Genomic DNA, 20,673 nt, shown 5'->3' on the forward strand with positions numbered 1-20,673 from the left:
CGATCCCATACCAACATCATTGGTGTTGATGTCCCCCCTCCCAGTTATGACGGACATAGTTAATTTCAGCCTCAGACACGGAGTGATACCGTCAGTCTACAAATCATCCTGACATGCTGGACGGGTGAAATAATAACCGCCAAGCAAGTGGTTCGCTGTGATAACCACCTCGAGGGAACCGATACATTTATAACAAGAAGCCATGCCATAGTGTCGATTGAGATACGTTGTCTATACCTGGGATCAATTGACAGTCCTTTCTATTTTAACAATCTCAGCGATCCATTGCAAAGTCGGCATTTCATGTAAGAACACTCTTTGAGAATCACATTTTTGCAATTGCGTGTAGGAAGTGACTGGTCCTGAGTAGCAAGAAGAAAGCTCTTTGTTTCAGAAATGTCCATTTATATCGATAACGGCTGTGGAGTACCGCTACAAACACGTACAAAGACGAGTGTCACACTGTTCCCATTTTGTACACACCTATGTCCATTTATGTATCAGTCACAAATATCTATGGATTTATACAAACCTATGCCGGGTGTAAATATTAACACATTGAAATCATTCTCAATCAGTGTGCTCATGAAATGAATAGACACGTGACATATACAACTAGATGTGATTTCTGTAGATCTACTATCTACAATAAGCTGTACTACATAACATGTGTCCTTTCATTAAATTTGCAGTAATGACTTTTATCGCGTGTAATTTCAATCTTAAAGTTTAATAGGCACAAGAGAATGAGATATTTGGTAAAAACCTTCCCAAGCTTGAAAATCAATATGAACATGCGATATTCACCATCTGTTTTGCTGTTTAAAAATGGCTGAGGTTTGCAAGTATTTTTACTGAATTGTTTTAAATGACCAATAGAAAGCAGCATGGCAAGGGTGTAATATTATTCGACATATGTCAGTATTTTCATTGGTCCACCTAACTTTCCACTGGCAATAATAACTCGTGAAGATGATCTGATAAGTCACTCGGAATCAACATGACGATGTTCGACAGCAGACTCTTCTTGGTTCTCCTGGCTGTTCTTGTGCCATCCCTGGGATCTGTTCCTGGGCCTAATGAGCTTCCCGACAAGCTTCAGGAGCTCCTGGACCTCCTGGTAGTCGCTAAGGCTGATTTCCAGTGTATCTTTGACATCATCGACGAGCAATGCCCATGTCTGAGTAAGTTAAAACACAACTAATGATGATCTTTCTCAATTCCATGTTCATAACCGTTTCCGAATATGTGTGGAAACATTTTCTGATCTTTTGAGGAAAAGCTTTAACTTGAATATTGCTCTACACTGCAACAGCTGCATGTCTCCATATCAACATTCGTCTGAAGATGCTTGGTACAGATACAATTTCTTCAATTCTAACCGGTTTCACACTATCTGTATGATCACGAGAATGTATGTGTGTGTGTGTGTGTGTGTGTGTGTGTGTGTGCGTACGTGCGTGCGTGCGTGTAATAGCTTCAGGAACCATGGAAGAAAGCATCATACGAACTTAGATGTAAAGGTCTTACCGCCATGTGACCAGACGCGAGTTAATCTAACTTATTTATTCAAGAATAACATAGGGTTTGAGTAACCATAAGCAGGACTGGTAGTACTGATTATGAATAGTCTTGTCTCTAACACTTAGTGGAGTCTATGAATGGCCATTCGCCGAGGTTTTATCTTTTCTGGAATAGTGAAGTGTGAAGCTTGTGTCTTTTATTTTTTACTGTATGTATTAAAAATATTTCTCTCTCAAATCATAATAAATAGGACATTTATACATCTACAATGACATTATTGTGGGAAAATTCTAAAATTTCTAACAATACGCTCACTTCCACTAATATTTTTCATTACTAAGGTCTCTTTGATCACCGTTATTACCTCCTAAACGTGCCTTAAAAATGGTATGAATGATATGCCTTTATTGTTATTCGCAGATGAGGTCACTCTCATTTACAAAACAAATTGGATATGTTAAAATAATTGTGTATCAAATGGGGTCTACAAGTTAACTTAGATTCATCCTGCATTATTATTTTCAGGAATGGTAGCCTTCTTCGACATAACGAAAAATGGCTTTATGTTGGTACAAACAGGAATGTTTTGTCTCATTATAAATAACTTGGGATTGTTTTCACATAAAAATTGTACTGGTCTAAAGCATGTGAAACAAGCCAGGAATACTTCATTTCCTATATTTTCAAAATATACTCTCCAAAAAAAGAAACGCATCATGAAAATAGCAATTTCATGTAGCAATGAATTTAAACGTGATTAATTTTACAAAAGGTTTTGCTCTGTTCATGAGTCCTATCGTGTTTATGTTTTGAAACATCACAACAAAAAGCACCATCCGTAAAATACCCGTAGTTAACAGCATTTTCAATTTCGGCGTGTAGTGTCACAGAACACACAATTCACATGCAATGCACGTGAAAGTTGGGGATCAGATAGTCTCAATGATGGGTATAAACGGTTGATCGCTGTCTGTCGATTATTCACTGTATTTGGAATATTGTTGACGAACGCAAAATGCTACGTCTAAGTGAAGCCAACCGTCATATCGCCAGTGGTTTGCTTGAAGCTGGCCAGTCTCAACGTGCAGTTGCCCGACGCATGAATGTTCACCAAAGCACCATTTCACGGCTCTGGGAGAGATATCGCCGGCAGAATGCGGTAGCAGATGCCCCTCGTAGTGGGCGACCTCGAGCGACCACTGCGGCGCAGGATCGCTACATCCGGGTACATTACCTGCGTCATCGAACAGCTACGGCGACCAGTACCGCTCGACAAATACCCGGATTGAGGAGGCTTTCTGCACAGACCGTCAGGAACAGGTTGAGAGAGGCTGGTTTACGTGCCAGAAGACCTTATTTTGGCCCTGTGCTTCGACAACAACATCGTCGACATCGAGTTCAATGGTGCACCAACGTTCAGGCCTGGAACCTACCGAATTGGCGTAGAATCTGGTTCAATGATGAATCACGATTTCTATTGGAACGACGCGATGGAAGAATGCGGGTGTACAGACGTCGACGTGAACGTTTCGCCGACGCTTGCGTTCCCGAGGTGGATAGATTCGGCCGGGGAAGTGTTATGATGTGGGGAGCGATCACCTGCCGTAGGAGAAGTGATTTGGTGATGATCCAGGGCAACCTGACAGCTCAACGGTACTGTGACGATATCCTACGCCCACACCTCCTTCCAATCATTGATCGTCAGAGAGAGTTGTTTCAACAGGACAATGCCAGGCCCCACACAGCACGTCACACTAGAGACTTCCTCCAGAACCACAACATCAATGTGCTCCCCTGACCTCAAGATCACCGAACTTAAACCCGATCGAACATCTGTGGGATGCCCTGGACAGACGGGTGCGACGCCGTAACCCTCAGCCCCAGACACTTCAGCAACTCGCACAGGCACTACAGGTAGAGTGGGCTGCGATTGGGCAACACGAGCTTCTGACACTTATTCGTTCGATGCCGAGGCGATGCCGTGCAGTTCTGGATGCCCACGGTGGTCACACGAGGTATTGACTTCAGCGCCACCACACGTCTCCATGTGACCCTCAAACTGACTTTCCTCGAGTTGGTGCCAAAGACGGAAAAGTCTGCATTCCCAGTGTGCAATTTCGCTATATTTCATTGACTCATAAAGCCTACAAGATGTTTCAAAATAAAATAAAAATACAGTTGAAATTCCTATATACGTTTCTTTTTTGGGAGAGTATATATCTTTGAATGTGGCATCTACCATATTTGATAGCAAAATTGCACCAATGACGCTTTATGGTGCAGACATATTGGGTTTTATCTATCGTGCAAATATTGAAACAATGCAAAGTTTTTATTTCAAAAGATAGGTGTTAGCAAAACTGTATCTTCAAATATTGTACTCAGTGAAACGGGTAGAAGCCATTTTTTTTTGCGTTCAGTATTTCACCCGTTGTATAAAGTACTGGTGTAGACTCCTGAATATGGAAAATTATCGTATTCCAAAGGCATATTATGTACGTTTACTTTATTTCACTCTGAATTTTCTTTTGTGTGGTTATCACAAGGCGATTTAACAAGTTTTATAAGTATTTTTAAACAGATATGTAAAGATACAGATATCCAGAATTGGTATGCAAAAATCACTTCTTCATCATTCTTAAATCATTACTCGTCATATAAATCTGTACTTGAACCTGAAAAATATATAGATCAGAGTTTTGTTTGTGATAAAGATCTCTTACGTGTTTTATTCAAATTCAGATGCATGAGTCATAAACTTAAAATTCAACATAACCGTTATAATAAGGTAAATGCTGATTCCATTAAATGTGATAAATGTAATTGTAATTTGATGCAAGATGAGTATCATTTCTTGCTCGTATGTCCATTTTATTCACAACGGCGCTCTTTATACATTCCTGATTTGTATATTATATCTCCAACCAGATCAAAGTTTAATCAGTTGCTTGCAACAAAGAATGTAAAACTCCTAAAATATATTGCAATTTATCTTAAACTATATTTACCTGTATAAATTGTAAAGTCTTCACCTGTCCATGTGCTATATTTTGTTTATTGAATTGTACTCTTGGTCATGTGGCCATAAATACTGAATAAAGCTCTTCTTCTTCTAACAACCAACAAACAACAAAGAAATGTGATGTAATCAACAGTTGTATTCTAAAACTGAGTAACTTCACAAAATCAGTACAAATCACAATGGCAGTACAAGACGTGTGCCAAGGTAATAAATAACAAGAAGAGCGATTGAAAATATAGGCCTTGGCAGGTAATGATATGATCATCACTCACAATGCTGGCCTTCTGGTAACTTGAGATGCTATGTGAAATGAGAGCCTAAAGTTAACTACCCTAATAAAACGATGCTAGAAGATGCTGTTGGTTCTCTAGCAGTTTACCGGGTTGTAGTACCCTGTAGTAGCTTCCAGAACGTCTTCTGTAAATCTAGTGTGTGTAGACTCGTCTTGTGACAGATCTCAGTGTCAATGATCTTTATGATCCTTTTCAGTCTGCTTATAGATCAAACCATAGCACAGAGACAGCACTGCTCAGTGTCATGGAGCAGCAGACGCGGGGCAAGTTACACACTCCGGCGCAGTGATGACTTATCATAACATCACTGTCCCAGGCTAATTTGCATATCACGTGACCGGACCTTTCTCTTGCTTGTAAACGAACGCGCATATTCATAATCAGAGGAGACTTGCCTTACGCAAGCTTTTCGGCGCGCTCTTCACAATGTTTTACATTGTTACATATGTATTCTTCAACAACTGAGACAGTAAGGTTTATGACAGTACATATTTAGATATCAAACTCCCTGCATCGTTTGCTCTCCGTCGGCTTCGATGACAGCACGTGGAGCCGTACAACCTATGTAAACAAAGGATCGCTACGCAAATCGAAATAGTGTTACATGTTTTAGGATATTTTCTCAGTGAAACTAAACCATTCTATCAAAGATGTTTAATTAGATGTGTAGACTCATCAAAAATAAAAGAGTTAAGAAATATGTACATTATATCGAATGGACGGTGCAAGATGTGACGAATCGTCACATTTTCCTGGCCTGTGGCAGAGGTACTATGCTGGCTTGCCGCATGGAACTCTGGGTAGGAGAGTGGGTAAGTTAGTGTGCTTGTTCTTCTCGACTTGTCTGCGGCCTTTGACACTTTAGACCACAACGAGCTCCTTGTGTGTTTACGGGACCGTTTTGGGCTAAGTGGTAACGTGTTAAAGTGGTGTTCGTCATATCTGGGAAACAGAACACAGTTCGTACTTATCGATGACGTCCGATCAAGTTTACATGAAGTTATTTATGGAGTTCCACAAGGATCAGTCCTTGGACCCTGGATGTTTACTCTTTACACACGTAGCCTTGGTGAGCTGATTAGTCAGCACTCTGTGAATCACCACTGCTATGCTGATGACACTCAGCTTCGGAGACCATTTTTCCCTCAACAGTCCGAAACACAGATCTCTCATTTTTCACAGTGCATTTCTGATGTGAAATCCTGGATGTCAGTCAATAAACTAAAATTGAATGACAACAAAACTGACTTCTTGCTGACCGGTTCAACCATGAATCGGGACAAAGGTCAAGTAGACTCGATCACATTTGGTAACTCCGTCCTACCTTTCAGTACAACAGTATAAAATCTTGGGGTCATCATGGACTCAAACCTTTCTATGGAGGACCATGTCAATAACGTCTGTCGTACATGCTATTTCCATGTGAGGAACATTGCCAACATCCGTCACTTGTTGATATGTGATGCATCACACCATTTGGTCAGATCCATGATCCTCTCATGGTTGGATTGCTCCAACAGTCTACTGGGTAATGTGCGGCAGGATCTTGTCACCAAATTACAGCGCGTTCAGAATGCAGCTGCACGGGCCATCACCAGAAGCAGGGACATACATCACACCAGTCCTTGTCAAGCTCCACTGGCTGCCGATCAAAGCAAGGATCGAATACAAGATCTTGTGCATCACATACCGCTGTATCAAAGGCTCAGCTCCATCCTACCTGACCAACTTGGTGAAAGAGTATGTTCCACCTCGATGCCTCAGATCAGCTAACAACTCACTGCTCACAATTCCCCACAGCCAAACTGAAAACCTTTGGACACAGACGCTTCTCTTTCACATCCGCCTCTCTCTGGAATGATCTGGCCTTCTTCATTAAAAACTCTGGAACACTGTCTACCTTCCACTCAAACTTACCTCTTCCGAAAATGTCACCCTGATGCCTAGTATAGCTGTGTTAACAAAAGCGCCGCGAGCAATCACTGGGTGTTTGGAAACTGTGCGCTATGCAAGATGACTTATTATTACTTATTATTAGTACAGGTCTAAATATATCGCACCACTGTTCCTCATTGACTATCCATATATACAATGTATTACAATTGGAACGCTGTTACACAAAAAATAACACCGCCACAAGACACAGTTCATACTGTACAAATGACGATTGTTTAAAAGTGGGTGAGTGAGTTTTGTTTAACGTCACTTTTAGCAATATCCCAGCAATATCACAATGGGGACACACATTCACACATTGTTCCGATGTTGAGAATCGAACCCGGGTCTTCGGGATGACTAGTGAACGCCTTAAGCACTAGGCTACCCCGCCACTCCTAATGTGTCTGACTGACTGACTGACTGAGTTTGGTTTTACGCCGCTTTTAGCAATATTCCAGCAACATCACGGCGGGGACACCAGAAATGGGCTTCACACATTGTACCCATGTGGGGATTCGAACCCGGGTCTTCGGCGTGACTTCCCAATGTGTCAATGTGCTGATATACTGTTTTCATGTTATTTAGTATTACACTTGTCTCACCTGGACGAATTTGTTTCTTTTCATTCGAGTGATTATTGTTTAACGTCGCACCCAGCAATATTCCAGCTCTAGGGCGGCGGCCTTTACATAATCAAGTGTGGAACAGACAATCCAGTGATCAACAGCACGAGCATCGCTCTACGAAAATGGGATATGTCAACCAAGTCAGCAAGCCCGACCACCCGATCCCGTTAGTCACCTCTTACGACAAGCATGAGTTGCTGAAGACGAATTCTAACCCTGAACTTTTCAAGATGAGATGGAATGAAAGATACAAAATGCGAATTAAAACGTTGATCATCTTTATGGGTTAATAAAGCGATGCATGCAGGCGGTGTTTCCTTCTGTCACTTTAGCCTCAAGTTTGAGCTTCGTTTTAACCAAACAACAAACATGTACATGCAGGTAAATTACGCAACTTGGTATATATACCCATCAATCCATCCATACAAACAAACAGACCGATATCATAAACGTTATCTATCTATCTATCTATCTATGGAAAAACTTATATAGCGCCATATCCAGAAATAAACTGCTCTGCAGCGCTTGAGACTCTGATGGAAAGTTAGTTGTTGTATGCTTCACAGAAGTAATGAGTCTTTAGCTGTGATTTGAATGAGTCCAGGTCGTGGTTAGATCTCAGGTGTTGTGGGAGTTGATTCCACAAGTTTGGTCCGGCAGTTCGAAAACAACGGCTGGTGATGCGACTGGTTTTTAGTGCAGGTGGCTGAAGGAGAAACTGGTGGGAGGATCGAAGAGATCTGACAGGTTGATATCTGGTTATCATGCTGGAGAGATACTGAGGGGCTTGATTGTGGAGACACTTGAACACAAGCAGGACAACTTTGTATTTGATCCGCTGTGGCACTGGCAACCAGTGTAGATGTTGGAGAATTGGTGTGATGTGATCATGTCTCGCTGTTCTTGTTGCGACTCGGGCTTGCATTAACAGTTTTACTCAGATTACTTACTAGCATTATTGTTTTTCTCGACATTAGATCTGTTGGACTTACTAGAATATTTGTTTGAAAGTTATGCTTTCCCGAATGATTTAAAATCAATGATGAGAGATTACAACAGACGCAAGAGTAACCTCTGCTTCATGTAAGAGATTTATACCTTAAGTATACAATCATTTCTGAAACATGAAATACTCATTCAGTTAAAAAGCAGCAGATCAATATGACAGGACGTTATAGTGATTTAGAATCATAGAACGAAATCTGTCAAAGCCTTTTGAGAGCCTATCTAAATTACAACATATTTTCTAGATGAGGAGACAAAATCTACATCTGCCAGTTGCACGGACCTGTACATGATACTGGGGCGCAAAACTGTCACCAATGTATCATCAACTACACTTACAGCACTTATGAGATTTGGTGATGTTTTTATGCCCAGGGCATGTAATTTAATAGTGTTCAATATTTTGGGGAGTCGTCAAATGTTAAGGTCACATTTAGACGATACCGTCGTATCAGTGACATTCCTGTAGGCATGTAACCCTCAGTGTAGGAGGTGGAGTCTAGTCCGAGGTTTAGCCGTAAAGATGCCATTTTGACAGACGACCGAGAGTAACGCTTACGTCGCGGAATTGTGGGAAATATATAGGGAAATCCCCGATTTTAATGAAAATATTTACATTAGGACGTCATTAGATAATGATACGCTAATAAGTGTTTGATACAACCATTTTAAATGATGCCATTAACTAATGATGAATTAAGGATTTAATGTATCATAAGGGTTTAATGTTGACATTAGTTAATGAAGTAATGATCGATACAACCGGATCCAGATTATGAACATGGTCTAAGTTTGTACATATCTCGGCCCGTAGTACCAACACCCCACGACTGTTGCCATCTCCTTGAAACAGATTTCGATAAAACAGTTTCAAAATCTGATTGGCTCGAAAGTCACTTACATCAACTTCAGGACATTGTTATATCTTATAAACAATTCCATTTCTGGATCTATTTGCACCAGCTTCTACAGCTAAAATGTTGCCATGGTATCTGTAAAAATAACTGCTTCATGGCCATGTGCATCTACCATCGCAGGGCTTGCAAAATGGACAAAAGTTGAACTGCAAAATAATCAGGATTCTGTACACCTTATTAGTAGAGAAATCGGGTATCTAACAAGACCCAGCAGAACGATCATGATGATATTCTTTGGTTACACCTGTTTATATATGTTACGGGGAATGTGTGAAACCAGGGATTTCACGTAATCCCTAAAAGAGTCAGTGATTTCGCGAAATCACTGTGATCCCCTGGGATTTCATGTATTCCCAAAAATTTCAAGGGATTTCATGAAATTACTGATCTTCATGGTGTTCCATTACACACATTCCCTGCTAGGATATCAGTGAATGTGTGAAATTAATGTGTGTAGCTTAAAACGTTAGTGTTGAGTCTCATTTCATCCCTCAGTTCTAAATTTTAGGGAATACATGAAATCCCTAGGGGGTATCAGTGATTTCACGATTTCACTGACTGTTTTAGGAATTACGTGAAATCCCTGGTTTCACACATTCCCTGTAATATACATGTGTGAAATCTGAATAACGTTAACCTTAGGGCAGAAAGTTTAGATATTACATTTTATTATGGTATGTTCAGAATACAGAAAAGAAAAAGGCGCTTAATTTGCCTTCTTCAATTTTCACCGAGGGATATTATCACAAGAAACACGAAGTGGTCGGACCTGAATTTCAGTAAATACGGGAAAATGGTCACTACCTAACGCATCTTTCTGTAAAACATTCCAGTTACATTTACTAGATATTGATGGTATTGTTAATAGATCTAAAGGAGAAAAGCCATTTGCCAAGATCAATGCAAGTCATTTTTCCATCACTTATAAGGGCGTGGTCTTCTTCAGCCTAATCATAGTGTTCAACAATTTGACCTTTGTAATCCGTCTTATTACTTCCCCAAAACATATAGGAGGGTTTGATATACCCTGGTTTGAATCGGAAACCTGTGACTGACATTTACAAACACAGATAGGGTTAGACCCAGATCTAGAGGCAACAGAACATGGCGGGGTTAACTGTTGTTTTAGTTGTAAGCCTCAGCAATAGCCGCATAAGATAGAGTTGGACTTAACCATACGGGAGATTTGATCTCTCTACTCGTACCTTTTGCATTTACTTTCTCTTTGTAGTTCACACTAACCTACTAGGCAGCGTTGTGGTTACCTCCGCAATTACAACATTTGGATATACGTTCTGGACAATTTTCAACACAGAGTTGATAAATGGCCAAATTTCTGGCAGTTATAACATCCAGTCGCTGGTGTTATGTGCAGACACACGCAATAGGACTGATATTACATACTGACGCGATCAGGCAAATGTGGGGTTGAAAATGTAAGAAGAAATGAAAAAAATAATCCCAGTTTCTTTTCAACGCATAAGTCGTTGGGCACGTGTGACTTTTTGACCTTTCAATTGCTCGAATATCTCATCTATGAATCACAACACCCTCAGAGTCACTAAAACTTTGTTTACATGCACCGATTTGTCCCTGTGGGTATTATACCCCCGGGAGTATATTTACTCTCAGGGTGGCAAAGGGCAAATGTGAAGTGCGTTTACATTATCATTAATAGCTGGGAAATATAATGATAAAAGTAATAACAACAAATCATGAATCACAGTTCATATTGAGCCATGGAAGTGTACACATATCAATTTCGATCCCAACAGCAATACAGACTCTGTCAAACTGCTGTTATCGTCTTTTCTCAGAAAATGATCCATATGGGAAAGACCAAGAAGTAGAAACTGGTGAAATGTAACCTAAAAGTATTTGCACAATGGAAAGAGAACTTCAGAATACCAAGAGTTATCTTCCAAGATATTTGTGAGAAACTTCAACCCCACATTGAGATGCATTGTCAAGCTTTGACAACAGAGCACAGAATAGCTGTCACCTTGTATTACCTGGCCACTTCTGTAGAGTATCGTACCGTGGGGAATCTCTTCATAAACCTACAGTGTCTCTGGTCATCCATGAGGCTTATGCCTGCATATGCCAAGAGATGTTCCTGACGTTGTGAAATTTCCAGAAGGTGATGACCTCAAGCAGGTCGTCACAGGCTTCAAGAACAAATAAAACTTTCTAATCTGCGCGCACACAAACACACACACACGCACGCACGCACGCACGCACGCACGCACACACACACACACACACACACACACACACACACACACACATTTTGTCCAAAGTAATGTCATGGAGATTACGTCAATCGCAAAGGCTGGTACTTGACCATAATGCAGTCTGTATGTGATGGCCGCTACAGGCTCACGGATGTCTGTATTGGATGGCCAGGGCGCATCCATGATGCCAGAGGGTTCGTGAACTGGGATCTAAAGGCTGCAGTTGTTCACGAGCGTCTCCTTTCACCAACATCAGAATGGATTCAAACTGTAGATGATAAAAACCATGATGTTGACATACCAGTAGATTTGATAGAGGACCCAGCCTATGTGTTCCTGGTTGTTAAAACCTTACAGAAACACAGGAGGACTCACCCCTCCTCAGACCTACTTCAACTATAGGCTCGTATGCCATATCAAAAGTTCTTTTGGGCATTTCAAAGGTTATTGGAGACGATTTCTGAAAAGAATAGATGTGGCAGCTGCAGTGGCACTGCACAATAGCTGCGAAAATGCAAATGTCGCATTTCATTGAGTTGTTCAATGTTGACAAAGATGATCCCGGTGTTGGACTCCAAATGGAGCAACTGGCACAGAACAATGTCAACGGAGCTACCCTTCGGGAGGAACTTACTCTGGAATTTACTGCAGAAGGGAACTAAGCAACAACTGTGTCAAGAAGAGAAGCAGCGATGATACAAACAGAAATCTTAAAAACATTGTCAGGAACATAAAAAACTTGATTTCAATACCAAATACATACTGGACTCCATCTGATCTTTATTGAATTAAACATAAGTGAATATTCATGTACATAACAACCATCAATTCTTCTAAATTGAATGGTTATGCAACAAATATATAGCATTACTTCTTTTTGGGTTACATGTTGTTTTAACTAGAACTACTTCTATGAAAAGAAACCTGAGAAAATGAACATATTACGATTTATCGAGGTGACATAAATCCCCCCCCAAAATAGGTGTTAAAAATGTCAAAATTGCGTTTACATGAACCATTTGGCCCCATGGGCAGTATTTGCCTCAGGGGTATCCGAATTTGCTCCACCTCTGAAGGTGTACCCCATGATGACATTTGTGCCCCAGGGACAAATCAGTGCATGCAAACAAGGCATAAGACTATTAGGGTCATAGCACTGGACACGAAAATCACAGATGTGTGCTAAATTCATTGCAAGGGTAAGTTGGTCTGCTGTCCTGTAGTGCATCACCGAATCTCCCTTTTCTAACTTTTTCATATGCTCCACATCGCCAGTGGGTTTTTAAGTATTATGCAAGAAGGCAGTTGAACTCTAGTTTATCAAACGTAATAACGGATCGACAAAAGTGAAAATAACAAGTGATATGATTGGTAATGCCACTACACATCATATACAAATCTGCAATCCTCAATGACGCATTTTCAATTCAATCGCTAGTATATAATCTGTTCATATCACTCCGCAAATTCGAGATCTGTCGAAGTTTAATTCAAATGAGGTAAAATAGAAAGAAAAAAAACCACCAAATAATATGTACAAAGTAATTGACACCCCTGCATGTCATGTACAAGATATCTCCCCCCCCCCCCGTCCCCCTCCCATATCTTTTATTTTAATATATTCATAAATACAAAATTGCTAACAACCCCACTCCCACCAAGTACATGTGTACAAAACTTATGCCCCCTACCTCCCCAGAACATAATGGGTGACACCCATCCTGCCATGCAGCAAAAGCAATGAAATTACATTAAAGGTCACATTCAACGTAAAACACAACTTTGCAGATTCTGATACCTTTCGGTATGGACTTACCGAAACAAATCATCAAAAATGCAAATTTAACTTATAAAGTTGAAAAATAACGCGATGAAAAAAACCGCGCGAAATCGTAGTTCAAACGGTTCACTAACTTTCCCCCAGCGCTTGGGGGAAATGAAGTGGTTTCAACAGCTGGGCTGCGCTCCTAGCAAATGCGCAGTGAAATAGGTTCGTGGAGCTTGGACAATATTCAATACACAATTTCAATCACTGGCCACATGCAATTTGAATTTAACACCTATCAGGCTATACACCATAAACAAAACGCATTGATTTATGGCCCGAGTTCGGTCTCTGTCACATTATGTAATTACACAGACAGTACACAATATTGCACTTTTGATTTGCGATTGTACGCTTATAATTTAGTTTATATGTTTTTTCATAACCAGCAATGTATATTATATGTCATGAATAAGTGATAATTGTGTTTTAATTATGTTTGATTTTTTGGTTGCATGTGACCTTTAATAATAACAACAATGTCTACGTTTTAGCTCCTGGGGATCCGGGTTGCTTTGAAACAAGTGTACTCGACATCAACAGCACCTTATGTGACCTGATCAGCGACCTCAATGATCTGATAGAAGACCAACCAGATGATTGTCCGGCACGTAAGTATTGTCCAGTAATATAAGAAACGGTTGGTCTGACTTGATTAGCTGTTTACTAAAACAGACGAGATTGGTACAGGAGATCTATGATTTGATCTGTAGGTTTTAGGAATATTCGAGCACAAAAATAACTCAGAACAATATGAACCAAATACAAACGCTACTTGTTTTGCAAATTCAGTCCTAAAAGGCTTTCATCAAACATTATGTTGATACTTGAATGATCGTACTTAGTGCTTGTATGTCGGACCCTGTTCACATTCTATATAACTTGTGTGACAAGTGTTTAGGTAATATCAATGTAGAATGGCATTGGGTAAAACAGTCTGAAGAACAAATTCTCAATATATGCTTCTTTGTAACACAGTCGAGGGATGTGCTGCGCTGGTGGCTGGATGCAACTCCTCTGACATTGCTGTGGTTGACCCGGTCGGAACGATCCTGCCAAGTATAGTAACGAATGGCAATGTCAGCGCTCTTACAGTTACTGGAGCTGATACCTCTGTTTACGTCATCCTCTACACCACCAACAACCCTCTCATTTTGCATCGGTTGCGTTTGCCTGCGGGCCGTCAAAGAGATCTTGTCAGTAAGTTATGACACCTTTAATACCTGCTTCTTGTCTACGCCAATCTTCATACATATGACAGTTTAAACAACAATACAGGCATCTATTAAGCTTGTAGTGGAGTACATGTATACTATGAAAACGTCGGTGTTAAACTGGGAATATAATTCGCAGTTATATATTTTTCTCATCAAACCAAATCTATGTAACAACAAACAGCTTATTTATGATGAAAGGATAATCTTAAGAAAATATCTTGATAGCCTTCTGAAATGAGAATTTCCATATTAAACTCTTAAGTACCTAAAATGTCCACTTGATATGTAAGTCTTGAAACTTCAATGTTTAATGTATGTGTGCTTGCGTGCGCGTGTGTGTAGCATTGTACAGCAGTACATTTACATTGCAATGTGCAAAGCAATGGCAACATGTCGCTGTGCATGCAAATTTAATATAATATTCCACATCGTTGTTTTGTGAACTTACATGCAATTATTTCCTATTGGCATGAAGTCGTTATTCTATATTATTCTGTTTTGGTTCTCTCTAGTCCCCCTTGATGGTGAAGCGACTGGCCTTGGATTTTGTGCTCCTAGGGTTTTCATCGCCATGGAAGACTCTGAGGGAAACAATGTCATTTATTGCTTTAATAGACGTCATGGCGAAATTATAGTCAATATCTCATGTGCCGGGAAAGTGCGAGTTTATAATGGGTTAGTATCAAAGTTTTGTCTATATATTTTACGTATATTTTTCCATAACGCACAAGTTCCATCATTAATTACTCACAATTAGGTTTTTATGAATTTCTGTTGTTTGGGGTTTTTTTCATGTCAGTTTGTACCAACTCTACTTTTAAGTCAAATGGGTTTATTTCACTTTTCCAGCTTGTATGTATATTATCAGCACGTCAGACTTTAGTGCTGATTGGTCTGTAAAACCACCACATCCTCTTATAATTAACAATAAACAGATGGTAGCGACGATTATTTAATCATAATACCTGTCTCTGTTTGTGAAGTTAGTTGATCTTGATCTCTAAAGAGTCTGTTAAACTGTGTGACCAGTAAATACGTGACGTGAATTCATTCTGATTCCCACTGAATTGAGTGAGTGAGTGAGTGTGGTTCTATTCCGCTTTTAGCAATATTACAGCAAAATCAAGCCATTTGACACCAACATCTGCTTCAACAACTGACCCCACTAGGAAATCAGACCCAGACCTTCAGTGTGACAGGCAAAGTCAGTAGCACCCATACATGTTAGACAGCATATAGTTTGTCAGGTTATTCAGTGTAACCAAGTAATTAAGTGGGGCTGTAGCAAGCTAAGGTGTGTAAACAACTGGTGTTACCTGCAGACATACAGTACACGAAACACATTGCGGGTGGACATTAAAAGCAATCCTAGTTGATATTTGGTGTAAAATTGTCGAGCAAATAACAGTAATTAGTGTTCACTGTAATTAATTACCTTCTCTTTCCCTTTAGGCGAGTGTATTTCAGCGATTGCAACGAAATCCTGTGCGTCAACAGACGAGGTGGCGATCTGGAGACCAAAGTGAAGTTCCCGATGAACATTAAGTCTTTTGATATCATTGACAATGGTGTGTATATGAATTATATTCCGAAACTTGTTTAATTTGTTTAACAATATTCTGTATTTAATAATAATAATAATAATAATAATAATCTTCTTCTATAGCGCCGAGTTCCAGCTAGGCTGCTCACAGGCGCTTGTGCAGTTCAGTCTATTTCATTTCAAATAGATGTGTCTTTAAATGTTTTCGAAAAGTTTGTAGACTTGGGGCGGATTTTAGCGACATAGGGAGGTTGTTCCATAGCATGGGAGCTGCACATTCAAAGCAGCGGTCCCCGTATTTGGTCCTGGATGGTCTTGTGATAAGCAGATCTTTATCTTGTGATCTAAGAGGTCTTGTTGGTCTATGGTTGTTTAGAAGAGATGACAAGTAAGATGGAGCAGTGCTGGTCTTCAGGCACTTGTAGATAATGGTAAGCACCTTGAATTTTATGCGTCAGTTAACAATATTTGACGTTTTCAAAATATTTGTCATTTATCGCGTTGGTGGCGAAACTCATGGGGCGAAACTATAGTCAATATTTCGTGTGTCAGGGAAGTCACTGTCTATAATGGGTTAGTATCAGAGATTTGTTTATGTATTTTACACATATGTTTTGTCCATAACGCACATGTTGCATCATTTTTGTATTTAACAATGAAGTTATATATGTAGTCCATTCTCTGAAATTCCATGACATTATCATTGTCATCTTATTTGTTGTGCTTCACATTCTTAAATCATATTTTGGCACCTTTGAGTAGTTGTTCATGAAAAAGCTGATACTTGGGTAATTGATATCTTACTCAGTTGTCTGATAAACTCTTTAAAACATTTAACTAACGATACTTACGATTATTCACCTATTATGATAAAGAAATTATCTTTATCAAACGTTTTATAAAACAAGAAAAAAAGAAGAAAAAATAGACCATGTTGTTTAGAAACAAAAAGCTGTTGTCATCATGATTCCTTGAGATAACCGATTCCAAGATGTACTGTCATTGTCTGTTATAGTTCCTAAGATTTCAGGACCTCGATATTCGAAGCTCTCCTAGTGTTAAGATGGCCGTAAGTGCCATACATTAACATTAACTTACGACTATCTTAGGTCTAAGAGAGCTTCAAAAATCTAAGCCCAGATCTTGATATTTTCTTTCTTCAAAAGATACCATAGTGTTTTGTGATGTTGCTGGCGGTCTGTGGACATACAACCTCGACACCGAATGTTTCAAACTGCTGGACTGTAATGTGGACGAACCGTGCTGTGACGTCAAGATCAACCGCTGTTCGTGGCTCATATACGTGGCCTATCCTGATAATCCGTAAGTTGAGAAATCACATTTTACAGATGATTTTGCCTTAAAACATTATTATTATTTTTTTATTATCGGATATTTATATACATATCCAGGCAACTAGTGCATGCTCAAGGCGCTGGTATTTTATCCCTCGATCAATGGATGTCAATCTCAACGGCACATCGTATTATCAATCTCAACTCCCCGGGGAGTATACAACTATTGCAGCCATTAGGCGCATCGAGTTTTTGTGGCTTTCTCATCCTAACGAGGTACCCATTCACAGCTGGGTGGACTGGGACACATAGTCACAGCACTTTGTCCAAGTTCACCGCACGTTGCTGTACCCGCAACTAGGTGTTTGCACGTATTCGTGTGGCCACCATCTGGTCATATACCAACGGATGCGTGGGTTGTTTTAAGTGCACAGGGTTGTGTACTGTACACTAGGGGTTGTGACAACACTGAAAGAGTCTGCACACAAAGTTGACTCCAAGGTTTTTACACCCGGTCACAGGTGGGCTCAACCCCACCATCAATGTAAACTTGCATGATTTTAACAAATCGTACTCAAGTATTGTAGTTTGTGCGGCACTTAGATCAGGGTCTTACATTAAAAAACGAAAGCAAAAAAAAATTCTATACTTACTTCTTTGAGCATTTCAGTACCGTCTCACCTTTCCCTCACTTGACATTGTTAATTAGAACTACATCTACTGCTCTGAACCATCCAGAGAGTCATCACCTCTAAAGTGATAACCATGACAACACCCCCCTTTTTTCTCCTCCAGGGTTCTTGACATTTTCAACCACACGACCTGTGAAGAGGAAGGAACGTTGAACTACACTACGTCCACCCCTAAAGAATGCCCGAGGTTGGAGTTCAAGCCACCCTGGTATGTGAAAATATAACTTAGAAGCTGTTATTCACCATCTGCTGTTCGCACATTCAAACATTTATCAAAAAGAGCAAAGGTATAGTCAAATATAGTTCTGCTTTTCGAAAAAACGAGAAGGTATTTCGCTTGTTTGTTGATTAACGTTGTGTCCGTCAGTATTGCTACTCTCTGACGGGGGAGTGTAAACAGAGTCAATGTACACAAATGGGATATGAAGACAAGTATCCGCCAAGTCAGTAAGCCTGGCCACCTTATTCTATTAGGCGCCTCTCACAAGCATTGGTTGCTGAGGACAAATTCTAACAGGATTTCCTAGAGAAGGCAAGAAGCTATTAACACGTAAATGGAATTTAGATTGTACCCTACCATGGCGCTGTTGACGTTAAACCTACTTGAATCAGTTGCGTTTTTCCTTCACTGCAGTGTCTAGGGAGAGCCAGACACAAACCAGGGACCATCTCCGCCACCAGGTGAGATCATAATGGTCGTTATGTCCGGGTAGCGTTAATATGACCGAGTGAGCTAGATAAAAACGTTATTGCAGTCGTAATCCAACTAATCCGTAATCCAAGACTGCTCTTGTAACTACTCTTTTATCTGCTCGTTGATACTCTGGAGATAATAGTTCGGTCATGTGTATGATTGTTTGTTGTTTAACTCCGCACTCAGCAATATTCCAGCTTGAAGGCGACTGTCTGTAAATAATCGAGTCTGAACCATCAATCCAGTGATCAACAGCATGAGCATCGATGTACGCAATTGGGATTCGATGGCATGCGCCAACCGAGTCAGCAAACTTGACCACCCCATCCCGTTTGTCGCCTCTTACGACCAGCATGGGTTGCTGACGACTAATTCTAACCTGGATCTTCACGGATTCCATATGTACGACTTTAATATGCTCATGTCTAAATCATATCCTTGTCTTTTTATAGGAACACTATAAAACAGAACAATGGACTTTGACAGAATGCAAGCAAGATTCGTAGAACGCATTGTCCTGTAATCTGTAATTAATAAAATGTTCTGAACATGATTAATGTTTATGTTTTCATACAAGTAAATCGAATAGGGCCCCTATTCTCGAAACGTTCGTAGCCCTAAGAATTATTAACTTTGGCCGTAGCCAATGTGTTAAGAATGGGCTTAGGAAGTTCGTAGGGCTACAAACGTTTCGAGAATAGCTAGCCTGGGCTGTAGCAAATAAACTTACGGTATGACTCGTAAGTCACAATCCAGACACTTTTTAAAATATTTACGTTACCTTTTTAGCAAGACTCTCAAAGCTACACCCTCAGAACCTCGTTGGAAGAACTTGCTCTATTGGGCCTCAAAAATTGTGATATGGAGGCACCGAAGGTTGGTGTTTTGGGAATATTCCGATTAAAAAAGGTTCATTTCATTCTTCTTTTGGTCTTTTTAGTATTCTTTTGTCGCTCTATATATTTACGCATAGAATTGAGCAAGCACATAATCTGAAACAACACGACACTGTGAATCAATATTTCATATTCATTTATGATATGATATAAATTTGATATGAATGTCATTAATTTGAAACTGACATCAAGCCTGGACATCATCACGACAGTATACCCTGGGAAAAATGTTTCTTTATTATTGGGGGTGGTAGGGTAGCCTAGTGGTTAAACGATTGCTCGTCGAGCCGAAGGCCCGGGTTCGATTCCCCACATTATTATAATGTGTGAAGCGCATTTCTCGTGTACCCCGCCGTGATGTTTTCGCTAAAAGCGGTGTAAAACTATACTCACTTACTTATTCTTTATTATTGAGAAGTGCGGTATCCTGGAGAAAGCCGTGAGGTCTCTTAAAATCTAACTGTGCATCACTATGTCAAACTTCTAATGTTCAACTCTAACAGATGATAAGGACCCGCGAAGATCCGGGTTAGAATTGGTCAACAGTAATATTACTTATCACACACCAGGTTAGGTAATATTACTAATCACAGACCAGTTTAGGTGTATAATATTACTATAATCACACACTGGGTTAGGTAAAATTACAAATCACACACCAGGTTATGTGTATAGCATTACTATAATCATACACCAGGTTAGGTGATATTACTAATTACACACAAGGTTAGGTAATATTACTAATCACAGGCCAGGTTATGTGTATAATATTACTATTATAATCACACACCAGGCTAGGTGATATTACTAATTACACAGTGGGTTAGGTGATATTACTAATTACACACTGGGTTAAGTGTATAATATTACTAACCACGCACCAGGTTAGGTATTATTACTAATTAAACACTAGGTTAGGTAATATTACTAATCAAACATCAGGTTATGTGTA

The 20,673-nt window shown here is 39.9% G+C and overlaps 1 protein-coding gene across 1 annotated transcript; it reads left to right on the forward strand.

Annotated features, from left to right (window-relative positions):
* Window positions 1-1,000: 1,000 nt before the first annotated feature.
* LOC124277674 lies at window positions 1,001-19,378 on the forward strand. Its single transcript, XM_046713407.1, has 9 exons — window positions 1,001-1,184; window positions 13,879-13,995; window positions 14,363-14,584; window positions 15,114-15,276; window positions 16,054-16,169; window positions 17,311-17,467; window positions 18,235-18,339; window positions 18,766-18,812; window positions 19,278-19,378. The coding sequence occupies exons 1-8, from the start codon at window positions 1,001-1,003 to the stop codon at window positions 18,770-18,772; spliced, it is 1,071 nt and encodes a 356-aa protein (XP_046569363.1). The 3' UTR covers window positions 18,773-18,812; window positions 19,278-19,378.
* Window positions 19,379-20,673: the final 1,295 nt, after the last annotated feature.

The sequence above is a fragment of the Haliotis rubra genome, unplaced genomic scaffold, assembly GCF_003918875.1.
Source record: "Haliotis rubra isolate DU_JTF1 unplaced genomic scaffold, ASM391887v1 Scf225, whole genome shotgun sequence".
Classification (NCBI taxonomy): domain Eukaryota; kingdom Metazoa; phylum Mollusca; class Gastropoda; order Lepetellida; family Haliotidae; genus Haliotis; species Haliotis rubra.

Coding starts and splice junctions, on each gene's coding strand:
- LOC124277674 (XM_046713407.1), top strand. CDS start 1,001: ATGACGATGTTCGACAGCAGACTCTTCTTGGTTCTCCTGGCTGTTCTT. Junction 13,996..14,362: donor ACCAGATGATTGTCCGGCAC/GTAAGTATTGTC, acceptor TTTGTAACACAG/TCGAGGGATGTGCTGCGCTG. Junction 16,170..17,310: donor TTTTGATATCATTGACAATG/GTGTGTATATGA, acceptor TTTCTTCAAAAG/ATACCATAGTGTTTTGTGAT.